Source organism: Carettochelys insculpta, chromosome 12 (assembly GCF_033958435.1).
Source record: "Carettochelys insculpta isolate YL-2023 chromosome 12, ASM3395843v1, whole genome shotgun sequence".
Classification (NCBI taxonomy): Eukaryota; Metazoa; Chordata; order Testudines; family Carettochelyidae; genus Carettochelys; species Carettochelys insculpta.
The window spans coordinates 4,439,064-4,464,912 of NC_134148.1; the positions used below are offsets into that span (position 1 = coordinate 4,439,064).

A 25,849-nucleotide genomic window follows, 5' to 3' on the forward strand; every position below is an offset into this window, starting at 1 on the left:
GACAAGGCCTGCAGTTGCCAGGGCAGCCGGTCCAACCCCTTGCCAAAGACGAGCGGCCACTTCAGACTGCAGTCTGCCCCTGAAGTAAGGGACTAGATGACTGCAGTCAGTCACTGAGGCAAGGTGGGTATAGGGGTTCAGGGTCCCGGGGGGGGGCAGGACCCCAGAAAACAGAGCACTGCAATAGGGCAGAATCCAGAGAGAAGGGCTCCATGGTCAGGGAGGGGTGCGGGTCCTGATAAATGGTGGAGAACAAACTGACAAACAGCAGCAGAGGGGACACCGGCCAGAAGGGGGCGCTCTGGCGGCTGGGCGAGCTAAATCCCCCGTGACCTGCAGGAGGCACCCTGTCACACCCGGTTACCGCCGCTGAGGTGATGTCTACACCACGGTCATTTTGCGACCCCAGCTGTTTTATTTCGAAATAACTTCGCTCGCATCTGCGCTGCGCACCCGCTATTTCAAACAGCGGGCGAGTTGTTTCTAAACCGGTAACCCTCACGTCAGGAGGAATAACGCCTCTTTCGAAATGGGCGCTATGAAGACACAGGATAGCGCTACTTTGAAGTTAGTCAAAATGGCGGCCAATGGCACTACTTCGAAACAGCGGGCTGCGTCTGGAAATGCTAGTTTGAAACAGCGGGGAGCTATTTCGAGATGCATTTCGTGCGTAGCTGCGTCATTTCGAAATACCTTGGTGGTGTAACTGTCGCCAGAGAGTTTTGGTGAGATGTTTCCTCTCTCCGATTCTGCTTCCCCTCCCACTCGCGTTGATTAGGATTGCGGACGCTTTGACCCAAGGAACGTGGCTTCCTTTGGGTACCAACAGGACCGATGACAGGTTGGGTTAAGTGCTGTTACAGCAACCCGGATAATGAGAAATCCAGAGCATTCAGAAACAAACCAAATGCTTTAATCAGGGTGAGGCGCCTCTCAAGGCGGTTTTCTTACAAAATATTAAATAAAGTGAAGGGCTTTCTCCCACTTCAACTCTATACAAAAAAAAAAAAAAATTACACTATTTACAAACACTGTCTCCGACTTGCTTCACAATGCTACTCACAGACTGCACGTGGCAAGAGGTCACAGGCCTCCTCGGTACAAAAGTTTTTAAAATAAAATGGTACTTAAGGCAGTAGCTACCTCCAGAAGCAAGAAACACACCGTTTCGGAAAGAACGGTCCACTGGTTTTAGTTCAGTCGGTTTAAAATAAATACTTCCCTGTAGTGGAGGGGGAAAAAAACCCAACAACCTCTTAACTTGTTCCTCGGCTCCCCGGACCAGCTGAAAACATCTGTGTGTAGCATCTCCCAAGGCCTCTGCTCTTAATTCTCTACCATGCAACAGTCAGCCCTGATGGGTTGCCTGGTGGAACATAGCTGTGTCAGTTCTTAGCCAATCAGTTCAGCCGAGGCCGGGGAGACTTCACTGCTGTGTGGAAAATCATTACAGTGTGATAGGAAGTGAAACGATTGCTCTTTTGAAGACGTGTCTGAGGTCCCTCTCCTCCGTCTGACCCTCATGTTATGGTCCCATTATGAGAGTTGCCACTTCCTCGTCAAGCATAAAGGATCTTCAGCAGCATGTGCATTCCCTAAGAGCTCCTTGGAAGACACCCTGGAGAGAACGTCCAAAAACCTGTATTGCAATCAGTTTTGGTTTTTTAAACCAGTCTTTATAACCCACTCAGAACGTCTTTCCACTATGACCCAGGAACTGAGCTTCCGACAGGCAACGCTATCTCAGTCCACCTTGATCCAATGAAGTTAACAGGGGAAGCCAAAGCTTTAAATAAAGACAAACAAACAAAAACCGCAAGGCAGCAGCTCCTTACAAAGGCAAGTTTGTAACGTTTTTAAAAAGATTTCACATAAAAGAACGAAGTCAGTTCTGTAACTGTGGGAGTCATAAACTCAGTATTTGGTATAATCTCTGCGGCCCTTCATGAGTAAAAAGAACAGGATATGAAAGCAAGAAGCTAGTTCATGGATAGATTACCTAGAAAGGAGGAGGAAGAAGGAAAAGTAGCCAGAGTGTTTGAGTGAAGATGTAGTTGGTAGTTCGCAGAGCAGCTCTCTGGTGGTTGGTGGTTGTTCCTGCTGCGGCACAAAGTGCAGGCCCATTAATAAAGGCTACTTCTACAAAGCAGATGAACCAGGCTTGGCCAAAAGGTAAAAGGTTTACAAGCTCAGCAATGGAAAACAGAGCAGCTACTGCCTCTGTCCCAGCCAATCCATGCTCCGCATTGTTCTTAAAAGGTTCCCGTCAGCAAGCTGGCTCAAGCAACGGGGCTGTTAGCTCTGCCTCTTGTAGAGGTCCCAGCTCTACCGAAAATGCACCTTTCACAACCCGCTAACAGAATATTAAAATAAGCTGTGTGTGTTGGGAACCAGCACTAGTTTCAGCATCTGTTTAGATCTGGTGCAAAATCAAACCAACCCCAGGGGCTCTCTCTCAGGGTGTATTCTGAACAGCAACCTGCGCCCACCGTCAGTGGGGTGAGCATGAAAGAGCAGAAATACATTCTACGAGCGTGGCCGTGAGGCAGCGTAAAGAGAGAGACGACCTGACAGCCGCAAGCAGGGAGTGAAGCAGATGACAAGAAAAAGATGCCTAGCGGAAGAACAGAGCGACATCCCTTCTCTGCTGCCCTCCTGAGCTCCCTGTGTTTGGGGTGCTTCCCTCCCTAGGCTGCTGGGGGTGTGCAAGCAGCGGGCCTGTCCTCTTTGAACGCAGGAAGTGGCCTCCATGTGAGAGCCCAGCTTCCAGGAAGGTGACGGCTTTTGCCGGTGAGGGATGCCCACAGGCCGCTCTGGTGTAGGGGAGGATGGGCAGCCAGAGGGAAATAATTACTTTGAACAGGTGCGAACAGTAGGCCAGCCTTCCTCTTCCACTGAACCGACACACGGTGGCCTTCCACGGGGCGTTAATCTCCCAGACTTCCTGCTACGGACACAAGGCACAGCGGTGCTTTGGGGGTCCGTTTAGGGGCACAGGGGTGCAGGATGAGGCGGAAGGAAGGAGCGCATCTAGTCACGAGGCGTTTCTCTCCATCCACACTGGGGGCGGTTAGTCCACTGACGGAGAGCGGACCACGGCGGGGAAGACAATAAACAAGGCCCAGAGCTCTTCATGCTAGCACTGTGAGCCACAGGGCGGGCCAAGGCCCACTCTCACTCAACCACTTTCAGCCAGCCTCTCTTGTAGTCCTGCAGGATCTCCAGATAGTACTGCCACTCGGGCTCGCTGTCGTACTTCACCTCGTACACCATCTTGAGGGGGTCCTTGTGGCGCTTGTGGATCCTCAGCACCACCCCCTGGTACCAGGCTTCCGTCTTGTCGGTCTCCTCATACAGGTGTCTGATCCGCTTGCCCACCAATTCTGGGTACCCGGAGGGGGAAGTCGCACTCTGTGCCTCGTGCCGGAAGGTCTTGCTGAGGCGGGGGCAGCCTCTCCGTGAAGCTGGGTCCCTCCCTTGTATCCCCCTAGAGCCACGGAGAGGCGTCCTCTGAGCTCCCCGAAGGACCCTCTGGAATCTGATCTGGACCATGGAGTTTCGGAGATGAAGGACCCTTGATGTGCTCCTGGTCTTCCTGGACGCCTTCCTGGTCAGCTTCGGCTGAAGATCCCTACAGGATCTGCGGCTTTGGAGCAGCTGCCTCTTGGCATTACAAGGCAGCTGGTGTCTACTTGGCTTTGCATCCAAAGAGCTGGGAACAGCTTGAGAAGACTCTCCCCCATCCTTGAGCAAAGAGTCCCCATCATCAGGTGGGGAGCAGCTTTCCTGAGGCTTCTCATCAAGCAGCTGGGTTTGCTCAGGATCCCTGGCAGCAGTCCCCTCCTGGAAAAGAGGCCTCTGCTTAGACGAGGTCAGAAGCTTCCTTCTCCTGCGCTTCCCCTTCGACAAGCTGGCCGGCGTTCTGGCCGTTGCCGCCATGGGGCCTCCTTTCTTCTTCCTCTCGTCATCCGCTGCGACCGCTTTGCGGTCCTCTCTCGCAGTCCCTGCACCGGGTTCACCTAGGTGAGGAAGAGAGGGCACAGTCAGTCAAGTTAGCGCCTTCACCTGCTTAACAAACAGCTCCCCACGCAACTCATGGAGAGCGCAAAGGCAACAGCTGCGGTAATTGAAGCCATAGGCACAGCATAGAATTTCAACCCTAGTCTACTAGCCAAAGCCCAGTGGGCTCCATCTCCCACTTCTATGGTGCTCCCTTACAGTGACTGCAGAGAGAGCCTGGCAAGGCTCCCACTGCAGAGACGGAGCCCTCCCTGCAGTGTTCCTCTCACCGCAGTGCCTAGGAGAGCTCCGTCACACTGAGCAGGGAGAAGACAGCAGATCCTTGCCCTGTGGTTGCCCGCCACCCGAACACGGGGATGGGAAATGTGAATCCATCCCACCAGTGGAGGCTCTGCCATGGGTTTTAAATGGTGGCCACGGAAGTGCTACCTCCAGATTATAATGATCATGGCCATGATGTGCTGATGCCAAAACTTGGGTTTTGCTGGTTCCTGCACCTGCCCAGCCCCACGTGGGTTAAGCAAGACCAGCTTCTCAGTCGTTCTCAGGCTCGTCCCATCGAGTTAAAAGCCCAGAGGAACATTCCTCGCTTGGATAGGAAGCCACCTCTGCACTGCTCCCTGTTCTAGCCCCTGCTTTTCCCAAGAGCACCAGGAAATGGAAGCTGAGATCTGATCTATGATATCACAGAAACGTGGGGCTGGAAGAGCCCTCGAGAGGTCATCAAGTCCTTTTGCCCACACCGAGGCAGGGGTAAGGACACCTTGCAGTGGTGCCCGTAAGCGGGGCGCTCGGGCAGCCGTCCAGCGGCGATTCAGGGGTCACCCCTCAGGGATGGAAAAAATTAGAGGGAACCCAGACACTTTGACCGCCCTTGTTCGTCTAATCTGTTCTTAAAACCTTCCAGCGTTTGGGATTCCACAACCTCCATCTGTAAATTAGTCCAATGCTTAGTAATTTTTACAGTTAGAGAAGTTATTCCTCTGCTAGCCAACCTAAGTTTCCTTTGAGGCAAACTAAGCCGACCACTTCTGGTCAATCACGGAAACCAGTTGATTGCCATCCTATTGAAAAGTGAGACTTACCAGTTCCCCTAGTGTTCTCTTCTCTAGACCAACCATGACCCATCTTTCTTCTTCTGGGAGGTAGGGCCCTTCCTTTTCTGTTTTTATTGTATTTAACTTTTCCCAGGAATTTATCGGTATTTATTGCAACAAGTGAAAACTATTTATCATGCCTTCTGGGTAAATATTGGAGTTTATTTTGGTGGACAAGAAGCAAAGGAGAAAAACTATGCAGCAGATTAATACTGTGATGGACAGAATTCAATGTGGAGCTAAAAACAGAGCTTAAAACACAATACAACCTCCCCAATCCAGCCCCCTCGGGACCTGACTGGTGCCGAACCAGAGAATTTGCTGAACCGTGGGAGGTCAACATTGCCTAGCAGCAATAGTGACACGTCCATGGCTTACTGGTGCTTGGAAGACATTTAGATGTAAATCAGACCCAAACAACCACACAGAACACAGAGCCAGGACCTGTGGCTGTCACCAAAGTTTATGGGACCATGGGAAACTGGCCAACTAAAATCATGCCAGACTACAGCTGTTACTGGACCAGAGACTGCCAGATTAGAGAAGTTCCACCTGTACAACCTCTGATTTTAAGAGAACAATACATCTCAAATCCCCAGGTAAAACTTTTCATTGGAATAAACAGTTTACTGTTGCAGACTTAGGCCCGTTTGATTGTAACTATTTACAATCACCATTGGGCCATGTGATTTGAAGTGACACTCAACTTCATTCTTTTCTTGGTTTTGGTGTTTTTAAAACTTTCAAATGCCTCCTTGTGTTTTGAGACACATGCACATGCAGGTTTTCGCTTCTTTGCAATTTCAGAGGATCGGGTTTTTAAACCGTTATCTGCTAGCAGCTTGAAATGTGCACATGGTGGGCCAGAGATCCCTCGGTATGTTCAGCTGCGGCCTTGCTTCAAAGTTTGCATACGTGCCTATTTGTTTATTGTGTGTATCTGCTAAATGAATACAAAGCCTTGCTTCACCAGGCAGCTTTGCCTTTACGCACAAAATAACGTGTTATCACACACATATTTCCTGCAAGGTCTTGTATTTTCCTAATAAAACAAGTCATGCTTTACATACTTGAAGGATAAACACCAGGGTGACAGTTGGGAAAAACACTTCTAGTAAAACCCAGGATTTTTTTTTCCCCCCGGGGAAAAAAAATCAGTTTAAACTGAAAACAAAGGGGTTTGCTCACAGGGTATGTTCTCCGCACCTCAAAGAATTTTTGTTGCTCTCCTCTGCACTCTAATTTGCTTGTGTCTTTTTCAAAGTGTGGTGCCCCCCATACAGACACGATATTTCAGCTGAGACCTCAGCAGTCCAGGGTAAAGTGAAACAATTACCTCCTGCGTCTCACATACCCCACTCTTCATTCACCCTAGAATGACAATTGCCTTTTTAACTGTCACCACACTGTTGATCTAGAGAAGTGGTTGTTCCCCTCTATTCGGCACTGGTGAGGCCACATCTGGAACATTGTGTCCAGTTTCGGGCCTCCCCGTATAAAAAGGATGTGGATGCGCTGGAGCAGGTTCAGCGGAGGGCAACAAAAATGATTAAGGGGCTGGAGCACAAGACTGATGAGGAGAGGCTGAGGGATTTGGGCTTGTTTAGTTTACAGAGGAGAAGGCTGAGGGGTGATTTAATAGCAGCCTTCAACTGCCTGAAGGAGAGCGCTAAAAAAGAGGGTGAGAAACTGTTCTCAGTGGTGTCAGATGGCAGAACAAGGGGTAATGGTCTGAAGCTGAAGAGGGTGGTGAGGTATTGCAATGCGTTGCCCAGAGAGGTGGTGGAATCTCCGTCCCTTGAGGTTTTTAAGTCCAAGCATGACAAGGTCCTGGCTGGGATGACTTAGTGGGGGATGATCCTGCTCGAAACAGGGGGCTGGACTAGATGACCTCCTGAGGTCCCTTCCAGCCCTGGGATTCTACGACTCTTTCAATTTAAGAGCTCTTGTAACACCCACATCACCTCGTCAGCCATACAACTGTCTAGCCAGCTAGTTCCCACTTTATTTTCTTTTTCCTTTTTATGGGTACGTCTACACTACACATTGGCGTTTTCAGGACCAATCTTCCAGGGTTCGATTTCATGCACCCGGTAGGGACGTATGAAATCAAACTATCGGGAGTTGCCTGTCAGCCCCTGTACACCTCAATATTGCGAGGAACAAGGGACGTCAACAGGAGAAACTCCGAAACACTCCTATCAACCTCCCTTGAGGACGGCCAGGTAAGTCCAGTATAGCTAAGTCAATTCTAGCTCCCTAATTGCCATAGCTATTAATGGTATCTACAACGACTTTACTGTCTCGTGTAGAACTGGCCGCAGCCTTGTACTTTCCACCCATCTTCCTTACGTTTCAGCCTGTTGATTACAGACCAATTCTTCAATTTGTCCCAGACTTTTCTGGCTCCTAATCCTGTCTCCAAAGTGCTAGCAAACCCTCCCCTCCCAGCGTGGCGTGGGTGGCAAATTTTGTAAGCACAGCCTCCACTCCGTCACTTCTGTTGCAACTGAAAATATTGAGGAGTACAGACCCAAGTGCAGATGTGGTCTCCTCACCTCAAAAAAGATATATTGGCATTAGAAAAGGTTCAGAAAAGGGTGGCTAAGATGATTAGGGGCTTGGAACGGGTCCCATATGGGGAGAGGCTAGAGAGATTGGGACTTTTCAGTTTGGAAAAGAGGCGATTGAGGGGCGATATGATAGAGGTATATAAAGTCATGAATGGTGTGGAGAAAGTGAATATAGAAAAATTATTTACCTTTTCCCATAATACAAGAACTAGGGGACACCAAATGAAATTGATGGGTAGTAGGTTCAAAACTAATAAAAGGAAATTTTTCTTCACACAGCGCACAGTCAACCTGTGGAACTCCTTGCCGGAGGAGGCTGTGAAGGCCAGGACTCTATTAGGGTTTAAAAAAGAGCTTGATAAATTTTTGCAGGTTAGGTCCATAAATGGCTATTAGCCAGGGATAAAGTATGGTGCCCTAGCCTTCAGAACAAGGGCAGGAGATGGATGGCAGGAGATAAATCACTTGATCATTGTCTTCTGTTCTCCTTCTCTGGGGCACCTGGCATTGGCCACCGTCAACAGATGGGATGCTGGGCTGGATGGACCTTTGGTCTGACCCAGTATGGCCGTTCTTATGTTCTAAGTCTCACCTTCCCGGGACCTCCCTAAACGCATCCTCCAAATTTAAGAACGAGCCCTTTATGATAATTACTCGTAGAGTCTAAATCTACTCTAGATTAAGCGAGTTGTAAAGGAAATTAGCAAAGATAACCCACGTTCTCTTCGTAGGGTTCAAAGCTGCAATGCATCTAATGACCAAGTAGCGTCTGATTATTTTGGGCAGGATTTTCCAAGGACCCTAAAGGATTTGGGCACTAATTCCCTTAAGCTCCTTCAGAAGGGATTTATTCTGAATGGGATTTTTAAGGACACATTGAGAGGAGGACTAGGCAGGAGTTACATTGTCAAGAATTATTCCAGTTTTCCAACGTGCTCCAGGATGGTCATTCCCTCTCATCGACCCCAGACAGTTGCAAACGCAAGGACAGATGGTAATATGCCATGGAGAGACAACTGGATTGATGGAGGGGCCCACTGGGTAGTGGTCAATGGCTCAGTGTCTGGCTGACGGTTGGTTTCAAGTGGAGTGCCCCAAGGATCAGTTCTAGGGCCAGTGCTATCCAACATCTTTATTGATGACCTGGATGAGGGGATGGATTGCACCCTCAGCAAATTTGCACACGACACTAAGCTAGGGGGTCAGGTAGATACCTTGGAGGGTAGGGACAGGGTCCAGAGTGACCTAGATAAATTGGAGGATTGGGCCAACAGAAGTCTGATGAGGTTCGACAAGTGGAAGTGCAGAGTCCTGCCCTTGGGAGGAAAGAATCCCAAGCACTGTTACAGGTGGGGGACTGAGTGCCTAAGTAGCAGTGCAATGGAAAAGGACCTGGGAGGCTGGATATGAGCCAACAGTGTACCCTGGTAGCCAAAAAGGCCAACGACACGTTGGGGTGCATCAGGAGGAGCATTTCCAGCAGATCTAGAGGAGCTATTATCCCCTCCATTCAGCACTGGTGAGACCACATCTGGAGTATTGCGTCCAGTTCTGGGCCCCCCCAGTACAGAAAGGATGAGGACGCATTGCACCGGGTTCAACGGACGGCAATGAAAATGATTAGGGGAATGGAGCACATGAGCTATGAGGCGAGGCTGAGGGATTTGGGCTTATTTAGTTTGCAGAAGAGAACAGTGAGGAGCGATTTGATAGCACCCTTCAACTTCCTTAAAGGGGGCTCTGAGGAGGACGGAGAGAGGCTGTTCTCAGTGGTGAGGGACGGCAGAACAAGGAGCAATGGTCTGAAGTTACAGAGTTGGAGCTGTTGGTTGGATATTAGGAAAAACTACTTCCCCAGGAGGGTGGTGAAGCATTGGAATGCGTTACCGAGAGAGGTGGTGGATTCTCCGTCCCTAGAGGTTTTTAAGTCCCGGCTGGACAAGGTACTGGCTGGGATGACTTAGTTGGGGTTGGTCCTGCTTGAAGCAGGGGGCTGGACTAGATGACCTCCTGAGGTCCCTTCCAGCCCTGGGATTCTATGATTCTGTGCCATCCGGTGTTGGGATGGAAAGCTGGTTGCTCAGACACCAGCGCCACTTCATCGCAGTGACCCACAAATAACTGGGGTGTTCTCCCAACCTCATGGTTTCAATTGCTTTAAAGATATTTAAAACACACACAAAGAACAAATACCTACTTGGAGGCATGCTGGCCAGCTTGTGAACTTGGACCTGTAAGAAATAAAGTTATTGGTAATCATCTGAAGCAGCAGCAAAGAGGACGCTATTCACAGACTGCTAGGGAGGGGCAGCTGGATCTATTTACAGTAGCATCAAGGTCTCTAATTTGGACCCAGGAGAGACCTGTGCTTGGTTTCTTCAGGGTGCAAATGGTACAACTGGAGTGATCGCCTTTCTGCTAACCACCCAGAGCCCTGCGCACCCTGTTGCTAAGGCTGTAGTGGGATTTCACTGCGCCTAAGGGGCCTGGCATAGTCTTGGTTGGTTTGCGTGGTGACTGATACGGAACGAGGAAAACTTCCAAACCCAAAGAATTCAGAACCTTCCAGGCCAGGCTCTAGGGAAAATGACAAGTCCATCGCACATAAAATGGGAATTGTATTCTCGCTGTACAAGGGGCCTCCAGAAATGGCAAGAGGCGCCTCCCCTGCAGAAATCTAGGCTGGCTCTGGGGGCACGTGCTGGGAGTCCAACCTATTTGTGGCAATTAAGGCTTTCAATGGAAAATCAACCCCGTTGGCTCACAGAGAATCCCTCCGACATCTTCCATGTGGAGATCAGGCTCGACACCAGCACTTCTATCCAACCTGCCCAGTGATGAGCAGAGCCTGCCTACTTACAGCCAGTAGCATGTGTTCAGCTGCCCCTCTCCCACCCCTGGCTCCGTCCTGCAGCTGAGCCACTCCCAGGACCCTCCCACTAGCTGTGCGGAGGGGAGCGCTGAAGTCAGGGTGTCCCCCATTTCTGCAGGGCAGGGGAGCGGGAGACATGCAACCGAGCTGCTCCAGTCTGAGGCGTGGTGTCGGAGACGGCTGCTTGTCCTAAGAGGCAGGGCACTGTTGGTAAGATTTCTCCCGCAGCCACCTCTCTCTCGCGCGCACACCCCCCGCCCCATCTCTGCAAGGGGCATGAGAGACAACAGGGCAGGGCAGAAACTTACCCCGCAGCAGCCAGCGAACACATAGCCCGTCACACACCTAGGTAGCCAGCCCGTGCCACTCACACACTATCCATCTCTGAGCCACACGCGGTCTTGAGTTGCAAAGTCTCTCTCTCCAGCCAACGGTCCTGGCCCCTTCTGCCCAAGGCCTCACCCCTGCTGGGGGCCCACAGCTGGCCCCAGACGACTTACCAAAATTCATGGAGTGCCCGCCCTCTGAAAATTCTTGCCCACCAAAGCTGGCCAATGTTGCCAGAGAAGGAACACCAACCCTTGGTGACAATGACACATTCAGTGACTCTTCCATGGTGGACAGCCATTAGGGGAACGCGATGGACAGCGCTCAGCGCCTCGTCCCAATGCCAGGACCTACTACTTCCCCAGGAGGGTGGTGAAGCACTGGAATGCGTTGCCTAGAGAGGTGGTGGAATCTCCATCCCTAGAGGTTTTTAAATCCCAGCTGGACAAGGTCCTGGCTGGGATGAGTCAGTGGGGGTTGATCCTGCTTGAAGCAGGGGGCTGGACTAGATGACCTCCTGAAGTCCCTGCCAGCCCTGTGATTCTGTGACCTTCGATGGGGCAGCGCTCGTCTAATTACTGCACTCCTGTGTCACCAGGACAAGCAAGCAGGTTCTGCAGGGGGGCCCCCCCATCTTCGACGGTAGAGAAGGGAAGCTAATGCCAGGAAAGGCACCCTCAAGATATCTTAATTTACTGAACAAAGGAGTAACAGCAGCAAAACCGTCGGCCTTCTGAGCGATCGAACCCAAAGATGACCAAAGCCCCAGTTCCGCACGTTGATGGGCTACACGTGCTTCATGTAAAAACAGGTGCTTAATTGCTTTGCTGAACAGGACCCTAACGACTAGCATGACATTTCAACCACCACAAGAAACAGGTCAGTCACCGTCACAGCAATTTGAGCTCAAGATTCTTTTAGGGTCCTTTGTGCTGTTTTTAATTCCAAGTCTCCACTCTGACAGGTTCATGTAGGGCCTGACAGTAGCTCAGAGAATGTACTTATAGGGGCAGCATCTACGGGCAGTGTACACAAAAGAAACGCATTCGACTGCAGGAGGTATTCCTCCCCCAGGGACAGAACACGGCCCTTCACAATTAAGGGCCAACTCAAGAGCGTAAGAGATAAAACACATCAAGGGAACACACCCAGGTACAGCACATCTAGACAGATCAAGACAACACCTCTCACAGTCTTCTACAGGTAAAAATTGGAGCCGTTTGCTACTTCCTTACGCCCCGAGCTGGGCTCAGATGTCACCCTCCAGATCACAGTATGTCTCTGTCATCACACCAACAGACCCGTGTCTTCGCAGCAGTAGAAGGTGCCGTAGCAAATCAAAAGCCACTGCCCTGTCTGGCCCGCCCTGTCCTATGCTAAATAGCCGCTCGGCTCCAAAAGGGAAAGCTACTTCGTTTGAATCAGAACCACCGTTTCTAGGGGCTGTTTGGTTTTACAGTTCGGTTAGTTTCTTAGTCTGTAGAAAACGCTGAACTGGAATTCTCACACCGGCTCTGCAACAAAGGCCTAGCTACGGGCTGCCTACAAGCCTCCCCATTGCCGTGGGATCTGGCAGCTGGGAGCAGGAACATGAAATGCCTGGTTACGCCAATGGAGCTTATTTGTAGGGAACCGTTTCACGGGGCCGAGAGGGATGAAGAGCGCTAAATGCCAGAAGCAGGCGTTAACGGGACTCTAAGCTACACACAGGCACCCTGGCATTCGTGCCCTGCATGCCGGCGTAATCATCTTTACCCATCGGTACCGTTATCATTTGAAAACTACCACCACGCTGGTCGAGACTTCCTAGTGCAACAAGTGAAAATTTGACTGACGTTTCCGTGAACCAGTTGTGCCAGGAAGAGTCAGTAAACAGGCCGGCCCTAGGCGGAAGGGTGTGACTGCCCCACCAGGGAGCTACTTCCAGTGTTTTGGAAATCAACGAAAACTGATCTGCACAATGGCCTAAGGAGACCCATCAAGCTAACAGAGGGTGGAGGCCAAACTGGACGGAAGAGACAGCACGGCACTCTACTGTCAGCAGCGGAGAGATGGGCCGTCAGGAATCTGGTCTTTCACCAAACTCTGACCGGGCTCCCTGCCTGCCCCAGGGCACAGCAACATGTCCCTCGAGTCACTAGGTGCACCGATAGCCAGGCAGCTCCCACCTGCTGCCACCACTGCAAGTGCCAGCTCCGCAGCTCCCACTGGCCAGAAGCCACATGGCTGCCCCAGTGCCTGGGATCCATAGTATGCCACGGTTTCCAGCCCTGAGCTCTCCCCTAATCCCAGAGCTTGCACCCCAACCCCCTTGCTGGAGTCCCCTCTCACACCCTGAACCCCTTGGCTCTTCCTGCCCACCCAGAACCCCCTCCTGCACTCCCGACACCTCATCCCCAACCGCACCCCAGCGCCCAGAGCCCTCCCCGCCTCCCATGTCCCGCCTTCAGCACAGTGAAGCTGAGCGAGCGATGCAGGGCCGGAGGAGGGGTGGGAAAGGGGGCACGACAGGAGTGTTTGTTCTCCGTCAATCGGAAAGTTGGCAGATCTAAGAGATTACCATGCAAGGACTTACTGACTCGAGCCATTTTAGGGATTATTTCTGTGTTATCACAGAATCCCAGGGCTGAAGGGACCTCAGGAGGTCATCGAGCCCAGCCCCCTGCCTCTAGCAGGATCAACCCCAGCGAAGTCATCCCAGCCAGGACCTTGTCTAGCCACCTCCAGGGATGGAGAATCCACCACCTCTCTAGGCAACGCATTCCAGCGCTTCACCACCCGCCCGGGGAAACAGTTCGTCCTCATATCCAACCTAGACCTCCCCCTCTGTAACTTCAGACCAGCTCCTTGTTCTGCCACCTGTCACCTCCGAGAACAGTTTCTCACCCTCCTCTTTAGAGCCCCCTTCAGGAAGTTGAAGGCTCCTATTAAATCACCCCTCAGCCTTCTCCTCTGCAAACTAAACAAGCCCAAATCCCTCAGCCTCTCCTCCTAGGTCTTGTGCGCCAGCCCCTTCATCATTTTCGTTGCCCTCCGCTGAACCTGCTCCAGCACATCCACACCCTTTTTATACTGGGGGGCCCAAACTGGACACAAGTGTATGGACGAGGGTAGCCAGTGAGGTCTCTTCGCACAGCTAACCGCACACTGGAGATCAATGTCATTATGACTTGTGTGTACTGACCCTACACAAGGAATCAGCCCGGCTCATTGATAGGAGGTTGTCCTGCCTGCCCAGAGGGGAGGGAATGTCACCTACATTCCCTGTGCCTGTAGAGCAGAGCGGCCGCACAGCTGCCTATTCAGCACCGAGCAATTGCTCCCCGCGGCCGTGCACAGCAGGGATCTGCAGCAGCTCGAGGACGGTCGACCCACCACTACCCAAACCACCCAGGCTGCCCTGCCTGCCTTGGCAGCGTGGCCCAGTCCCCGACCTGACCTGGCCGCAGCAGGTTGAGCAGGCGAGGTGGCAACCAGGGATGGGGTGAGTCAAACATGCTGGAGGTCCCTGCTGGGGCCAGGGCAGCCGGTAGGGAGAAGAGCTGCTCTCCACCAACCCAAGGGCCGCTGCAAGGAGCGAGAGCTGCAGGAATGCTCTCTCCTTGCAGGAGCCCCGGAGCACCCTCCTTCACCCCAAGCCTCTCCTGAACCCGGCCCCATCCCACACCCTGAACCCCCAGCTGGAGCCCTTAGGCTCCAACCCTCTTCCCCAAACACAAGCACCTCATCCCTGGCTCCACTCCAGAACCCACACCCGCAGCCAGAGTCCTCACCATCGTCCACCCCAACCCTCTGCCCCATGCCTGAGCCCCCTCCCACCCTACCGACCCCACACGTGGATTTTGTTATCTGCACCAATATGAAAGGGCTGTGCTGCACATCACCTCATTTTGGTGCCCATAACAAGCTTCTTTCTGCTTGGGGCCGGGGGGAAAATACGCAGGACACAGCAGCTATGGGCTGGTCTCCGACGAGACTGAGCAAGAGGTGACCAAAAACAAACAGAAGGCCCATTTACGCAGCAACCAGCAAAGGGATGGGAAGGCCAGAGGAACCCAACAGGTGGTCATCCTGGCCCTTGAAACAAAGTCACGGGAACCGTGGAAGATATAAGCAAAGGCTGAAGCCATCTTTGGCATCTGCAGCGTTCTTGCCAGCTGAGTAAGACAGGCCCTTCAGCCACAGAACGAAGGGTAGACACTTGCTTTAGAGATGCCAGAACCGTGGGCTTTTGTGGAAGGTCCCGATGGAGAGAAACTCGGCCAGGATGGGAATCTTGAAGAAAGCTGGTATCTTGCTAAGTTTCAGACTTTTAGATAGATGTTTTAGCTTTTGTTTAAACTGGAAATAAACTTCATTCTTATTACGTGGTATCACTTATGTCCTATTGTTGTTCTTACTTTAAACCAAGTCGCTAAGAGGCTTCAAGGGGCGAGTGTGTTCACCCTGATTAGGCTAATGAGCGCTGATGTGTTTTCTAAGGGAAGAAATTAATCTCGTTATTTCTCTCAGCTGTCCAGGAGTGCGCTGGACACTTCAGGGCACGTGATCTGGGGGGAAATACAGGACCGGGAGTGCGTTGGGGTCACCCTGATGGTCCTAACCAAGGCTGGGAGAAGCCAGAATGAGGCTGTCAACTGGCTGCTGGGATCAGAGCCATATAACCGTACAGACCCTGAGGGTGTGACCTGCATGGGGACGGACTGATGGTGAACTACAGGAGCCAGGTAAGCCCTCACTGGGCTGGACTGCACCTCTACGTCCTGACCACAATACACCGCAACCAGGACTGCCCCTATGGAGGGGCAGGACCTGGAACAAATCAGCCTGTGTTTCTAGTCTGCCAGGAGGTGCTCCCTTCCAGCTACTCCCAGGGCCCGCCCCACACCGCCCTGCCTCTTCCCACGCAGTTTCGCCCTCCAAGGCACGACTCCCTTGCTCCTCGCCACAGCACGTCCTCAGCCTACGAACGGCTGATCTGCAGCCGGCAGCGGCTGCTGGGAGGGAGTGGGAGGTGCTGAGCTAGCTGCAGGGCCTGCTGCTGGGCAGGAGGTGCTGGGGTGAGAGAGGTGCTAATAAGGGGCTGCCATTTTTCACTCCCCCACGTGCGCTTCAGCCCCAGAGCGCCCACGGAAGCTGCGGCTGCCTGAGAGGGAGCCAGAGCCCTGCACGACGCCAGAACGACGAAGCCCGGAGCTCTCCCATCCCCAAGCCGGCACCCGCAGCGGACGCCCTGATTCACCCTACCAAGAGGCAGCTCTGACTGCAGTACCGGAGAGAGTCCGTGGAGCTCCGTGGCAAGGATGGGCGAGCGGCCGGCTTGGTCTTTCTTTCCAGAGAGATTCTACTGCAGAGATCTCTCTCCCTCCCCACAAGGCATCCACCAGGCCTTCATCTCCTACCATTCTGGGAACATTACGACATTTCTGACAGCATAAGAACTGTTCTCCTCAGGCATATCAAGGGAGCCAGAGAAAAAGCAGAGGGTAAAGCCAGGCATGCAGCAGCTTCACAGGCCGGGCTGCACGTGCACAATTCAACATACAGGTTGAACCTCTCTAATCCGGAGCTCTCATGGCTGACAACATCCATAATCCGGCACGATTTTAGTGAGCCAGACTACCACTTATCATGGGTGGGGCCAAGTTCCCCGCAGTCCCATAAAGTTGGTTTCCAGCCACCAGTCCAGGCTCTCAGTGTTCTGGGCTGTTATTTAGCTGTAATTTACCCCTCAGTGTCTTCTCAGAGCCCGGTCAGCACTGGAAGCGTTGGTAATGCTGCTAGACGATACTGACCTCCTGGTAGCCAGCAAATTATCTCGTCCGGCACCGGTCAGGTCCCGAGGGCGCCCGACGAGAGAGGTTCGACCTGCATATCTCTATACAGGAACTGGGGCAACTAGCATGAAACAGCAGGCAACTTTGGAACCAGCAGGGAAAACTGGCTGAATGCCTTCAATGCCTCTGACACAACAGCCCCTGGGCGGACGCAGAAGCAGGACTGGCAGTGGAATACCGGCACAATGCCCGACATTCCAAGCAGGGCAGATGTGAAGGGATGGGCCCATTCCCGAGCATCACAGGAGACGCCCAACTCTGGGTCAGTGGAGGTAAACCGGCAAAGGGTGGGAGCATAACCCAGCGCAGAGCCATCCACCTTGTCTAACAGCCGCACGGCTTGCCCAAAGGCTGTAACTAACGACAGCTCGTGTCAAATTACACCTCTTGGATATTGTTCCACTTCCATCCATCCGTCCAAGATGCAAATATAGGGCTGAGCTGGCCATTGCAGAATGCCCAAAAAGCTGTGATTGCCTCTCATGCAATTCAAAGGTTCTTAGCTTTCAAAACTCTAAAAAAAACTCCGAGTTGGAGTTTTTTCACTTCCCTCCACAGTAGGGTTGGAAGTGGGCTTAGACAGGGCCTTACAGAAATAGATAAAACAGACACACACGTGCAAAGGGAACAATGAAAGCTGCTTCCCATCCGTCAATGTTTTGGGGAGCTGAGAACTTTTAAGAAACGGTGCATCTCAAGTGTCTCTCCATTTGCTGCTCGTTACAATGCTTACTAACTCGTGCCAACAGCTGCCAGTAATTATCCCACCTCTGCAAGCTCCATAAGGAACATGGAATGGGATTAAAACTAGCCACTCCTCGCTACACAGCCTAGCGCATCCCACCGTGTACAATGGAACACTGCAACCTGGGGTGGGGCGGGGGCGGGGCTCGGTACAGAACAAATCGCTTCCTGATGCCCGTTATGAATTTCCCCCCAGTGAGAGTTTCACCCCTGCCAGCAGGCTAGGCCACAAGAGCCCGGTGCCAAAAAGTTATGCAATTCGCCCTTGCGTTAGCATCTGGGAGGCCTCCAGGAGCCGGATCTTTACAGCACCGTGTATACCTAGTGATTCTGCAAGCCAACACAGGGAACACTGAATGACGGGTGCAAGCTCCCAAGTACGATTAGTGACTCTGGGAGCTGTTTGTTTGTGAGTAGCGACGGCGAGACCCGATTTTCAGAAAGTGCCTTCTAAAGGTCAAACTCCTTGATGGTGCACCAAGTTAGGCACCACCGAACGGCAGCCCGTGAGATCACTCGCCATTCTGGAAACCCGAGGCATTTCGGAGCCACCGCTACGTTGAGGCGGGCTGCTCTAATGAGCCTCGCCTCTCCCCCCGGAAGTTGCATTTTCTTTTTTCTCCTCTCACAGTTCCAACTTCTCTCTGCACGGGCAGAAACTCGCCCAAGGCATCCAGTGCGGATGCAGGAGAACAGAGGCAAGCGGGAGGTTTTGCAATTCAGAAACTGCAAGATCAAACCTTTCCGTGGGAACGTGTTATGTTGCAAACGCCGGCCGGTGACACCACGGCACTGGAGTCAGCGGAGAGGGAGGCAGGCTGCTGGGAAAGGAGCTGTGGTGGTTGACCTTAGGCAACTAATTAGCAGTGACGGGAAAGGGAAGGCAGGAGAGGCAGGATCAGTGTTGGTTTAGTGCATCAGACCTTCAGCTACACAATAAGATGCCCGTGAGTGGACACGTGCTGCTGGCCGCTCTCCTGGAGAGCTACTAGCATAGGGAAACGTCCCAGTTGTAGAACAACCCAGGGGTGGGAAAGGGTTCCCGGAGATTTGGCACTACTTACCGAGCTGTTGCTTGACACAGCCGTGCCAGTGGAGATTCAGAAGGTCCGGGTAGATGTCCGGCAGCTGTTTCAGGGCCAGCAGTTTCAGCATCCTGGAAGTACAACTCTTAAGCTCCAGGTCTCTCAGAAGCTTCTCCTCCGACAGCGTGGTGGGGCGCAGCTCCACCTTGTGCTCCTGCAGAACGTGGTCCACAGATGCCCCGGACAGCTTGGGGAACAGCTTCTCCTTCACCACATGAATGGGGATGAAGATGGCTCCGGCTCGAACCACGTGCGGGAAGGGGCACTTGCGAGTGAACATGAAGGTCTCCAGCTGAGACAGCAGCTTGCTGAGGAGCACGCTGATATCTTTGAAGCCCAGCCAGATCTCCTTGCCCCTGGAGGGCCTCAGGGCTTCCAGAATCCGGGAACCATTCTTGGGTTTGAGAGCCGATTTCGAGCTCTCTTTCTGCTCCTCGTCCAGCTCCACCCTCCTCAGCCACTGCTTGAGAAGCTCCAGAGACGTTCCGGAGACAAAATAGGAAATCCTGTTGCAGAGAGTCACGTGCAACGCCGTGAAATATTGTGCCGAGGACGTCTGCTGGGCAGGGGATTCCCCATTGCTGGGCAGCGAGACGTTGGCCTCCCCCAGTGCTGGGGAGGCTTCTGGGGCGCTGGGGGGCAGGGACTTTGAAATGTCAGGCAGTTTCAGATAAAGGCACGTCATCTGCAAGGGTTGGGCGTTGGCCTGTGCGGCTGTTGGGGGGCTGTTGACCTGGGTGACCGCTGGGGAGCCCTGCGTCACTGCCAAGAAGCTGTTGGTCTGGGTGACCACCGGAGCGGCCTGCATCGCCGCCAGAGGACTACTGGCCTGGGTGGTTGCCGGGAGGGCCTGGGTGGTTGTCAGGAAGCCATTGGCCTGGGTGGCCACCGAGGGGCCCTGTTTCGTTGTGGCAGGGCTGTCAGCCCGCTCTGCTCCTGGGGAGCCCTGCGGCACTGCCGGAAGGCTGCTGGCCGCCTGGCTGTTCTGTGTCGTTGCTGGGGGGGTGTTGGCCTGCATCACTGCCGGGGAGCCCAATGTCGCTGGCAGGGGGCTGTTGGCCTGGGCTGCTGCTGGAGTCCCCAGCATGGCTGAGGGGGGGCCGTTGGCCTGAGCCGGAGGCACTGCGCATGGGGGGACGGATTTCAAGATTTTGAATTTTTTGAACATGAAAGCTGCCGAGCTCTGGAAGTTGCTCTTGTCCCCAGAGCTATTTTTCCTGGGCAAAGGTGAGGCCTGGCCCTTGGAACGCTCCAGCACCCTCTGCTTTACGAGCGGTCCCTCTTTCACCGCCTCCACTCCGCTTTCTCCTTTAGAAGACGCCCCAGTGTGTCCGGCTGGGCTCAGACAGTCACTGGCCTTTGCTAGCTCCTTTCTCAAGCTGAGGTCGAGCGCCACATCATCCTGGGCAAGTCCCCTGTTCCCGGCGGCAGCTGGAGAGCTGGCGCTGCCCTTCTGTGGCTCGTTTCTCGCTGGCAGGCCGTCGGGCAGACTCCTTGGCTGGTAGCGCTCACAGGGCTGGTTGTAACGGTTTCCCTCCCGCTGTACCGCACGGAGATTCTCACCCATCCCCTTCTCCGCTTTTAGGGTCGGGGTTTCTTCTTTCTCAGGAGGCCTCTCTGTGGAATCCTGGGCAGAAGGTGGCTCCGAGACTGCCCGACAGCCTCCCCTTCCCTGGCCGTTTCCGAGGGGGGACTCTCTCTCTTGGGGACTCTTGGAGAAGGCACTCCCCGCCGGCTCTTTGGAGCCTTCTATGTAGTCTCGGTAAGGCGCCAGGCTGAAGACATTGTTGATAACTGGCATGGGTGGAGAGGCCGGAGGAGAAGACGCCGAATCACTCAGGCTTTTCCGTCTCTCTTCAGACGAGATGATCTGGGGTGAGGGGACAAGCCCGTCTTCGACTTTGGAGGCTTCTTCTTTTCTTCGGTGGTGGTACAGAATGGGACGATCAGTAACGACAACAGGAGCTCCTCCCTGAGCTTCGTGAATCGCCGTGTTCCTGTGCTTAGGCTCCTTCGTGGACAAACCGGACCTTCTCGCCAAGGGGGACTGTTCCCGTCCAGGCAGGCTGGGTGGTTCTGTCTGACAGAGGCCCAACCCAGACCCTGGCTCTCCTTTAGGGAGCGTGTCTGTGAGCCTATCTAGAGCGCCCACGGGCTGGAAAGCACTGTGCTGGCTGCCAACCAGTTGGCCTCTGGGGCTCTCCCATACCGGCTGGGTCCCGTGAGAGGGACGCACTTGGCTCTCAACGTGCTGCTCGCGACCAGCCTCCATCCTGGCTAAGGAGGCGTTGTGCAGGGCCACGTCTGAAGGGGCAAAAAGAAAACCGGGGTTCTGCTGCAGGTAGTCCACTTTGCAGCTGGAATTCTGCAGGTGCTCCGGCTGTCTCGAAGGAGCACCGGGCTTTGGAGTTGGAGAAGCCCCCGGAATTGGGCCAGATGGGTTATACACGTAGGTCTCCAGAGGGCTGGCACAGTAGCCCCGAGGGGAATGGTGCCTCAGGTAAGTGCCAGGAAAGGGCCGAGGTTCCCCACTTCCGGCAAAGTGGGTTCCTTTGTAGCCACCTGCCGTTGGCAGAATCAGCAGAGCACCGCTTGGTTCCTCAGCCCGAGGGGCCTCCTGACAAAGCAGCGTCTGCTTGTGGGAGGTCAGCGGGTAGTGAGACACTGAGTAGCAAGGCGGAGATCTGTCCTGATAGGCTGCAGCTTGGGAATGTGTCAGGGGGCTGGCGACGGAAGGCTGAAGCTTAGGCCATGGATGTTGGGCTAAGCTGCTGCCGGGGACGTCGGTGACCATTTTCTGGGGGTTGTACGTGGCAGAATAGTTGGCGTCAAGAAAGGAGGTGCTTTGATGTGCTCTGTATTTCTCCAGTGTGGCATGATATGGTGGATAGCCTCCAGAGGCTGCCACCTTCTCTTTAGCAGGAGCCCCCGTGCCTGGGTGTAACTGCAGGAACCTGGGACCAGGATGATGGGCTCTCTTGGGTACAGCGGTCCCATAGTGCTGGTCTTTTGGGTGGATATGGTGCCCTGAGGATAACGGGGTTGGTGCAGTCCATTCCATATCCACCGGCCTCTTCCGCATGCTCTCCACCTGCGTCGGTAAGGAGACAGAAGCCCCGGGGTTCACATAGCAAAGGGGGCTTCTGTAAACTGGCTTGGGCACTGCCAAGGTGGCACAGCCCGTAGGCGCCGGAGCCACTGCTTGGTTTACGAGCACGGGTTTCTGCACTGGGAAAACACGGCCCTGAACCTGCTGCAGATGGTTGGCCCACTTGTCCTGAACAATCAGCATGTCCCGGAGCATGCTGTCCTTCCCCTCGTCGGCCCCAGAGCACCGTAGTCTTACCCCCATGTTCTCAGCTTCTCGGCCATAGAGCAGGCAGTTCATCAGGGCACCATCTGTCCTCAAGTGCTGGCTGCCAGCACTACCTGAGTATTGCAGGTAAGGTGCAGCTGGGCTCCACTGGGACAGAGACTCATTCCCTTCAGAGCTTTGCAGGGGGTAAGCAAAGTAGGTTCCCTTGTAGCTGAAATGGTTTTCAGAACCATTACCAGGCAAGGGGCGGGATTTACACAAGTCACTGGGGAGGCCACAGTTTGGCTCTGTCTCCAGCCGAGGTATCTTGCTGTACATCAGAGGATCCAAGTCTTCCAAGTGTCGTTTCCCGGCCATTATAAGTCCCTCTCCAGCTCGCGTCCTGGATTGCCAATAGGAGATTCACCCGGACTCGCCTGGAAGAGAAGAGAAAGGAAAACGGTCATTAAAACATCAAAATCTCCCAAGCCTCACACAGGAACTTGCCAGGCAAAAAGTCTCGCCATGGGACTTCTCACTGGCGACAACTAGGGGAACCAAGGGTGCGACATGGGGGCAGAAGGCTAGCTTCATAAGACATGCACTGAGTATCTCCCCAAGGAGAGATGTAGCCAAGGGTTTTCCCAGAGGGAGACATTCTAACACCAAGGAGAGTTGCATTATTCTGGGGATAATTCAACTGAAATCCTTTGTGTTTCTAACTATCAGCATTGCAAGAGCACTGTAGCATAATCCCAGTGTCTCAAATACCGTGGACGTTGCTTTTGACTGGTCTGTTTTTGCTTATTGGCTGGAGGAACTGCTATCTTCTTCTTTCTTTAAACCCTTGTACTCCAGGTGGAGCAGAGGTCACCTACAAACCTCTTCCACGTCACTCTGCCTCAGGACAAAACTTCTAGCTGGCTCCAGGAGTGCTCCAGCCATTGTCCTTCAGTCTCAGTAGATCTTTGCCACTTTGCTCAAGGCCTTCCTCTTGTGTGTTTTCCTTGCGGGTTCCATTTGAGAGCTTAACTGACTCTGCTGTACCTCTCTCTCAATTTAGGCAATAGTTTTGTATGACCTTCACATACCATGTTCAAAGCTTCTGTGTGCAGATGATGGCACAACAAAATCCAGAACTATTCACCAGTTATGACCTTCATCTGGGAAGATGATTTTGCAATCAGTACGGAAGCCGCAGATTTCGTCACGCAAGCCTTTGTTAAATGCTAGTCAAATTTTTCATGCTAGCGATACCGCCAATCCCACGCATTCAAAAAATAATGCGCCAAACTGGCTCCGTGGCATACTGAAATAATACATTTCAAGTTCATTTGCCTTCAACTTTTTAAGTCCTTAGGAATCACATTTTTGTGCTCTTCTCGAAACCTCTAAAGACTATACCCTGAACGAGAAACTGAGATTTTCATGGAATCCCACGACTCCAAAAACTAGGGCTTTATGAGCAAACATCAAATACCATAAAACCCTTGAAAAATTAGTGAGGCTTGGCAGTGTTAGGGGTTTTAGCATCCACTACAATTCTTTTATATGTTAACCACAATCCTTTTTATCGCATGCATTTATGTAATTTAGTCCGTGTACCTATTCAGCTGACAAATAAACTTACGTCTTGGCTACACCACCACCCTCCTTTGAAGAGCGGATGGTAAGTAGGGTGTTGGGAGTTTACTAATGAAGCGCTGCGCTGCATACGCAACACGTCATTAAGCAAATTCCCCCCCAGCAGCAAGTTCGAAGTTTAAAACTTCGAAGTACCAGCTCGTGTCTAGCCGTGGCTCACCCGCCAGGACTTTGAAGTTGAGGGGTAAAGGGACTTCAGAGCTGCCCTAGACACAGCCTTGGTGGGTGCCAGAATGAAGGAAAGGCATGTATTCATAATGAACTGTGTATAATCTTTGAACTCATTTGTTCTAGGTTAGATGTCTAGGAAGCAGCCTCTGGCACTCCAAAGGATATTGGTACTACAGAAGTGAGCCCTAATGAACATAATTTTAAGCACTACCATCAATAACCCCATTAGGGCCCTACCTGAATTGTGGGAAGGATGAAATAATTACAGCTGAGTTGCAGACTAGACATGGAAAAATCACGGAAAAGTAATAACAGACCTTTATTAACTGCAGTAGCTTGGAAGAGTCAGAGCAGGCCGATTTGTTAAAGACAAAACTCGCTGGAACAAGGTAAGTATTGTGTTATGGCTGGGAAGGATTTTTTTGTTTGTGCGGTTATCCAAAAATATTTTGCTGAAACTGACAGCCTGAGCCCCAGCCACTCTCAGCTTGAATAAATGAGGTGCTACTGCGCTAACAGGGCAGTGGGAAAACGTTTGATGCCCTTAAAGCATATGGAACGCCTAGGCTGTGTCTACACCAGTGGAAAACTTCGAAATGGCCATTTCGACGTTTGCTAATGAAGCCCCGAAATACATATTCAGCACCTCATGAGAATGCTGGCAGCCACGGCACTTCGAAATTGACATGGCTCCTTTTCGAAAGGACCCCAGCAACTTCAAAATCCCCTAGTATGGCCATTTCGAAGTTTCGCGCTAGAGTAGACATAGCCCTAGACTATGCAAATTAAGCTAATTAAAATTCAAATTGCAGTAGAAGCCTAATGTGGTGGGAGCCAACGTATCACAAATTGAGTACGGCTTGACTTATTAGCCATTTTAAGGTCTCTGATTGACAAGATGTATTTCATATTGCCAATGTTTTCTGTTATTTATGAACACAAGACCCGTTGAAAGACATTTTAACTCGTTAGAAAATGCCTGTTACACAGCTGTTAACGACAAGCAGTGGATCAGAAAGTCCTTTAGCTTACCGATCCCGTAAACTGAGATGTCATAAGAGAAATTACATCTGGTAACGAGGTTAAATGAGATACTGAAGAGAAAAAGCAAAGCAGGTGCCATTGTGGGAAAGAATTAGAGGGATTCTCTTTGTGTTAAACCACTAAAGATTGAACCTTGGGTTGCTAACTGGAAGCAAAGAGCTGCAAACTTCTCCACTCTCACATTGGTAAGACGTATATATATGTTCTTCTTCTGTAGCCTGAATAGTGCGGTATTCCAGATCAATCGTATTAAATCTTAAATAAACCGTCTTAAACTTCAGCAGAGTTATCTACCACCACCACTTACTAAATCCAAACACGCAATGGCCGTGTCTGATGGCTCGGACACGATACATTCTGAAGTTGGGGGTGTGTGTGTGTGTAAATAGTCAAGCCATTTCTTTTAACGATATAAAGGCTGCATCTACACTTGGCCAAAATTTGGAAAGGGCCATGCTAATGGCCAAATTGGAGAATACTAATGAGGCACAAATGAATATTCAGCGCCTCATTAGCATGCCGCTGGCCACATTTTAATCGCGTATGGCTCGTCTACACGGGGCCCTTTTTGAAAGGGCACCACAGACACTGAAATCCCCTTATTCCCATCAGCTTATTCCTACTAGCGGCTGGCAGCATGCTAATGAGGAACTGAATATTCATTTCAGGGCCTCATTCATATTCTCCGAGTTCGCCATTAGCATGTCCCTTTCGAAATTTTGGCCAAGGGTAGATGCAGCCAAAATGTTATACGAAAAGGCAGCTTTTGTCAACAAAACGGGGGCCATGTGCACGTAGCAATGCTCCTCCTGCCGACAAAACTCTCCTGTTTCTGCCAACAAAATAGAACCGCCTTGACGAGATGCACAGAGCTCTTTGTGGCAAAGTTAGATCCACAGAGCATGAGTAACAGCAACGAAGGGTCCTGTGGCACCTTACAGACTAACAGAAAAGTTTCGAGCATGAGCTTTCGTGAGCAAAGACTCACTTCATCAGATGCTGGTCATGAGCACGAGTGTGGATGCTGCCGTCATTCCATCACCTTAGCTGTCCTTCAGGACATAACCCACAATGACCACTCTGCTCACCGTTTTGAACTCCGCTGCCCAGCAATATGGGGCTCGAGCTAGCAGCTGGCCT

The 25,849-nt window shown here is 52.2% G+C and overlaps 1 protein-coding gene across 3 annotated transcripts in view; it reads right to left on the bottom strand.

The window, feature by feature from the left end:
• Positions 1 to 891: 891 nt before the first annotated feature.
• Positions 892 to 25,849, bottom strand: part of C12H15orf39 (chromosome 12 C15orf39 homolog) — a 36,764-nt gene continuing 11,806 nt past the window's right edge. The window contains exons 2-4 of one of the 3 annotated variants that reach the window (XM_075006640.1): positions 18,535 to 22,287; positions 9,888 to 9,921; positions 3,880 to 4,019 (exon numbers count right to left, since the gene is read on the bottom strand). In XM_075006640.1, the coding sequence (XP_074862741.1) occupies positions 4,016 to 4,019; positions 9,888 to 9,921; positions 18,535 to 22,228 (3,732 nt within the window). In that variant the 5' untranslated portion in view covers positions 22,229 to 22,287 and the 3' untranslated portion in view covers positions 3,880 to 4,015. Of the gene's footprint in view, positions 4,020 to 9,277; positions 9,290 to 9,885; positions 9,922 to 18,534; positions 22,288 to 25,849 lie in introns of those variants that run through there. The other 2 variants (XM_075006641.1, XM_075006639.1) reach the window with 2 other exon arrangements.